Below are 6,000 nucleotides of genomic sequence, written 5' to 3' on the forward strand. Positions count from 1 at the left end.
TCTCTCTCTCTCTCTCTCTCTCTCTCTCTCTCTCTCTCTCTCTCTCTCTCTCTCTCTCTCTCTTTCTCTCTCTGTGTAAGCATGTCTCTATGTATGTGTCTGTGAGAGACAAGGAAACAGGGAGAGTTCTTAGAATGTGACCTTGTAGTGGAAATGGTGGAAGTACAATGCCAATGGGCTTACAATAGTGTGTGCGATGGAGGAGAGGCGGTTGATTTAGAGCTGTGAAAACTTCACCCTCATTTGATATAATTTTATTGTTTCTGCACAGAACCCAAGATGATACCTGCACCGTCCCTGCCGCCTGGGTGGGAGAAGCGTCTGGATGCCCCCACACGCCGCTACTACTACATCGACCACAACCACGGCAAGACGCAGTGGGTACCTCCATCCACATCCAGACAACGGCCACAGACAGGTAGTGCTCAAGTGGTCCTACATTAACACTGTATGATAAAGTCATCATGGCTGAAACCAAATAATGTTTTGACGTCATCACAGAATGTTGACGTAACTCATTTTAGACAGCTTATCAGCAGAAGGCCAAAACGGAATAGTTTTATTTTGAAATAGTGTTTATATTTGTACCTGGTATAGGTAGAAAGATAAAAGAATGTTCAATCATGAATTGTCCGTCGTATTTTTGAGAATATTTCTCATGGAGAATGATTTACTTAGTCTTAAGCACAAAAGCATCAAAATCGCCAAGAATCGAGTTGCGCTGCTCCAAAATTCCAGGACAACGACGATTTGTTATTGTTTTTTCGTAATGGTATTCCCGGTAGACAAATTGGAACATGACGGGCGCAGTGGCGTGGTGGTAAGACGTCGGCCTCCTAATCGGGAGGTCGTGAGTTCGAATCCCGGTCGCTGCCGCCTGGTGGGTTAAGAGTGGAGATTTTTCCGATCTCCCAGGTCAACTTATGTGCAGACCTGCTAGTGACTTAACCCCCTTCGTGTGTACACGCAAGCACAAGACCAAGTGCGCACAGAAAAGATCCTGTAATCCATGTCAGAGTTCGGTGGGTTATGGAAACACGAAAATACCCAGCATGCTTCCCCCGAAATCGGCGTATGCTGCCTGAATGGCGGGGTAAAAACGGTCATACACGTAAAAAATCCACTCATGCTGAAAACATGAGTGAACGTGGGAGTCTAAGCCCATGAACGAAGAAGAAGAAGAAATTTGAACATGGTCTGTAGCCTTTAATTTTTTATTTTTTTTTAAACATACTTTCTGTTCTTTTTTAATTCTCTCCCTTTCTCCGTCTTTTCTTAGGTTTTTTTTCTCCATCTATCATTTACCGCTGTGCACAAATGTGTTGTGGCCTTTTGTCTTGCTTCCTCATACAGTAATTGACCCAAAAAAAAGTGTGTTCATGGTCGGTTAATGTGCAGGTGCCTACACTGCCAAGCTGAAAGACGAACCAACCGTCTCATCGACACGAGGTATGTCAAGGTCGCACTCCTCACCGGACATCGTCAAACAGCTCGCTGATGAAGTTGGGGGCAAGAACATGCCTGCCTATGACCGCAACATCAAACCTGCCGTTAGGTATGTCTGTCATTGATTGTTTAAGACCTTGCTTTTTCAGATGTTCTGTTGACAGTATCTCAATCAATCAATCAATGAGGCTTATATCGTGCATATTCCGTGGGTACAGTTCTAGGCGCTCTGCAGTGATGCCGTGTGAGAAGAAATTTTATACGGCCAGTAGATTGCAGCCATTTCGGCGCATATTTACCTTTCACGGCCTATTATTCCAAGTCACACGGGTATAGGTAGACAATTATTAACTGTGCCTAAGCAATTTTGCCAGGAAAGACCCTTTAGTCAATCGTGGGATCTTTAACGTGCACACCCAATGTAGTGTACACGGGGGGGGGAGTTCGGACACCGAAGAGAGTCTGCACACAAAGTTGACTCTGAAATAAATTTCCGCCGAACCTGGGATCGAACTCACGCTGACAGCGGCCAACTGAATACAAATCCAGCGCGCTACCAACTGAGCTATATCCCCGCCCTGTAAATGTATCTCCATGTTAAGACCCCGTCCCTTGTTAGAGAGGTCAGGTCCCTGTTTGACAGTCTGAAAAAGTGGTTTCTGTTCTACTATGAGACTTGATAGTTATTTAGGATACGTTGTGTTTTCAACCAGAATATCTCTGCATTCAAGCAGAAATGCACCAGACGACAGAAGAAAGGAGGTGAGTTAGGGCACACGGCTATAGCAGGTAGAATACAACTGTTTAAAGTCTCCAGGCTTGGAAACATAATACACGCATGCAGAAAAAGAAGAAAAAATGGGTCGCGCCGTACTGTACGGCAGCTTGCTTTCCCCAGTGAGTAAATGAAACCTTATCCTTCTGATCCAGATCTCCCGAGGCCAGCATCAGCGGCAGCACCAGCGGCAGCAGGACCCAGGTGCCACGATACACGGCGCGACGCAGAGACCTCAACCCTGTCTACGGCAATGTGGTGAGTCTGACGGCAATGTGGTGTGTCTGACGGCAATGTGGTGAGTCTGACGGCAATGTGGTGAGTCTGACGGCAATGTGGTGAGTCTGACGGACGTAGTGGCCTAGTGGATAAGACGCCGGCCTCCTGTGCGCAGTGTCCCTGGTTCGAATCCCTGGTGGGTTAAGGGAGGAGATTTTTCTGATCTCCCAGGTCAACTTATGTGCAGACTTTCTAGTGCCTTATTCCCCTTTGTGTGTACCATAAAGCACTAGACCAAGTGCGCACGGAAAAGATCCTGTAATCCATGTCAGAGTTTGGTGGGTTATAGAAACACGAAAATACCCAGTATGCTTCCCCCTGAAAGCGGCGTATGGCTGCCTGAATGGCAGGTTAAAAACGGTCATACCCTTAAAAAAAATCGTGGGAGTTTCAGCCCATGAACAAAAAAGAAGGGTGGCAATGCGATGAGTCAACCGGCCATTCTTTACAACCATTTTACTTTCTCATTTGAGATCATACAGTGTTCTTTGCTTATATTGTCGGTGTGGTAATTGAAGTGCATCTCAGTGTCCCTGTAGAAGCCAGGCCTAACGTAAGATGTTGAAGCAAGTTGTCTACATGGGTGAGACGGTGGACCCCCCTTTTACCACCTCCACAAATCTGAGAAAATCAGGTCTTAAAAGGGAGGGAGTCTTAAAATGGGGGTTCATTTACACAGGATATGAATAAGAAATAAAAAACGGCTAAGGTCTTAAAAAGGAGGAAGTCTTAAAATGGGGGGTTTCACTGTAACACAGAGGGGTGACTGTGATTGCAGGGCCCGGCGCTGACAGGTCTGCGTAACCTAGGCAACACGTGCTACATGAACTCCACCATTCAGTGCCTCAACAACACCACCCCCCTCGTCACCTACTTCCTCAACGACAACTTCCAGAGCGACATCAACAGGTGGGAGGCAAAATACCGGTTTCTGTCTGACAGGGAGAATGTGTCTGTGTTGGGGGGGGGGGGGGGTTGTAGGTGTGTATGCATGCGTCATCTCATCACTTACTCAATGACAACTTTGAGAGTGACAGGTTAAAAACGGTCATACCCTTAAAAAAAAATCGTGGGAGTTTCAGCCCATAAACAAAAAAGAAGGGTGGCAATGCGATGAGTCAACCGTCCATTCTTTACAACCATTTGTAGGTGTGTGTGCGTGCGTCATCTCATCACTTACTCAATGACAACTTCGAGAGTGACATCTAAAGGTGGAAGGCAAACTACCTGGGTGTCTTGTGTTGTGGGGCTGGGTTGAGGTGTGTATATGCAAACCCCTCATCAACGACAACTTCCACAACGTTATCAACAGATGGGAGAGAAAAAATCTGTCTGTGTCTGACAGGGCAGTATGTATGTCGGTGCTTTTCTTTGGGTGCGTGTGTGGTGGGGAGTGGGCGGTGTTGGGTGGGTGTGAGTCTGCACCTACTCTACAACAGCAACAAGTGCGTGGGGAGGGGGCGGTGTTGGGTGGGTGTGAGTCTGCACCTACTCTACAACAGCAACAAGTGCGTGGGGAGGGGGCGGTGTTGGGTGGGTGTGAGTCTGCACCTACTCTACAACAGCAACAAGTGCGTGGGGAGGGGGCAATGTTGGGTGGGTGTGAGTCTGCACCTACTCTACAACAGCAACAAGTGCGTGGGGAGGGGGCAATGTTGGGTGGGTGTGAGTCTGCACCTACTCTACAACAGCAACAAGTGCGTGGGGAGGGGGCAATGTTGGGTGGGTGTGAGTCTGCACCTACTCTACAACAGCAACAAGTGTGTGGGGAGGGGGCGGTGTTGGGTGGGTGTGAGTCTGCACCTACTCTACAACAGCAACAAGTGCGTGGGGAGGGGGCGGTGTTGGGTGGGTGTGAGTCTGCACCTACTCTACAACAGCAACAAGTGCGTGGGGAGGGGGCGATGTTGGGTGGGTGTGAGTCTGCACCTACTCTACAACAGCAACAAGTGTGTGGGGAGGGGGCGATGTTGGGTGGGTGTGAGTCTGCACCTACTCTACAACAGCAACAAGTGCGTGGGGAGGGGGCGGTGTTGGGTGGGTGTGAGTCTGCACCTACTCTACAACAGCAACAAGTGCGTGGGGAGGGGGCGATGTTGGGTGGGTGTGAGTCTGCACCTACTCTACAACAGCAACAAGTGTGTGGGGAGGGGGCGATGTTGGGTGGGTGTGAGTCTGCACCTACTCTACAACAGCAACAAGTGCGTGGGGAGGGGGCGGTGTTGGGTGGGTGTGAGTCTGCACCTACTCTACAACAGCAACAAGTGCGTGGGGAGTGGGCGGTGTTGGGTGGGTGTGAGTCTGCACCTACTCTACAACAGCAACAAGTGCGTGGGGAGGGGGCGATGTTGGGTGGGTGTGAGTCTGCACCTACTCTACAACAGCAACAAGTGCGTGGGGAGGGGGCGGTGTTGGGTGGGTGTGAGTCTGCACCTACTCTACAACAGCAACAAGTGTGTGGGGAGGGGGCGATGTTGGGTGGGTGTGAGTCTGCACCTACTCTACAACAGCAACAAGTGCGTGGGGAGGGGGCGGTGTTGGGTGGGTGTGAGTCTGCACCTACTCTACAACAGCAACAAGTGCGTGGGGAGGGGGCGGTGTTGGGTGGGTGTGAGTCTGCACCTACTCTACAACAGCAACAAGTGCGTGGGGAGGGGGCGGTGTTGGGTGGGTGTGAGTCTGCACCTACTCTACAACAGCAACAAGTGCGTGGGGAGGGGGCAATGTTGGGTGGGTGTGAGTCTGCACCTACTCTACAACAGCAACAAGTGCGTGGGGAGGGGGCAATGTTGGGTGGGTGTGAGTCTGCACCTACTCTACAACAGCAACAAGTGCGTGGGGAGGGGGCGATGTTGGGTGGGTGTGAGTCTGCACCTACTCTACAACAGCAACAAGTGCGTGGGGAGGGGGCGATGTTGGGTGGGTGTGAGTCTGCACCTACTCTACAACAGCAACAAGTGCGTGGGGAGGGGGCGGTGTTGGGTGGGTGTGAGTCTGCACCTACTCTACAACAGCAACAAGTGCGTGGGGAGTGGGCGGTGTTGGGTGGGTGTGAGTCTGCACCTACTCTACAACAGCAACAAGTGCGTGGGGAGGGGGCGGTGTTGGGTGGGTGTGAGTCTGCACCTACTCTACAACAGCAACAAGTGCGTGGGGAGGGGGCGGTGTTGGGTGGGTGTGAGTCTGCACCTACTCTACAACAGCAACAAGTGCGTGGGGAGGGGGCGGTGTTGGGTGGGTGTGAGTCTGCACCTACTCTACAACAGCAACAAGTGCGTGGGGAGGGGGCGGTGTTGGGTGGGTGTGAGTCTGCACCTACTCTACAACAGCAACAAGTGCGTGGGGAGTGGGCAATGTTGGGTGGGTGTGAGTCTGCACCTACTCTACAACAGCAACAAGTGCGTGGGGAGGGGGCGGTGTTGGGTGGGTGTGAGTCTGCACCTACTCTACAACAGCAACAAGTGCGTGGGGAGGGGGCAATGTTGGGTGGGTGTGAGTCT

The 6,000-nt window shown here is 50.9% G+C and overlaps 1 protein-coding gene across 2 annotated transcripts in view; it reads left to right on the forward strand.

Moving 5' to 3' along the window:
- LOC138959974 (ubiquitin carboxyl-terminal hydrolase 8-like) overlaps window positions 1-6,000 on the forward strand; it is a 30,371-nt gene that overhangs the window by 13,842 nt on the left and 10,529 nt on the right. For both annotated transcript variants that reach the window (XM_070331697.1, XM_070331691.1), the window contains exons 14-17: window positions 272-418; window positions 1,399-1,555; window positions 2,377-2,479; window positions 3,279-3,409. In XM_070331697.1, the coding sequence (XP_070187798.1) occupies window positions 272-418; window positions 1,399-1,555; window positions 2,377-2,479; window positions 3,279-3,409 (538 nt within the window). The remainder of the gene's footprint in view (window positions 1-271; window positions 419-1,398; window positions 1,556-2,376; window positions 2,480-3,278; window positions 3,410-6,000) is intronic.

Source organism: Littorina saxatilis, linkage group LG1 (assembly GCF_037325665.1).
Source record: "Littorina saxatilis isolate snail1 linkage group LG1, US_GU_Lsax_2.0, whole genome shotgun sequence".
Lineage (NCBI taxonomy): Eukaryota > Metazoa > Mollusca > Gastropoda > Littorinimorpha > Littorinidae > Littorina > Littorina saxatilis.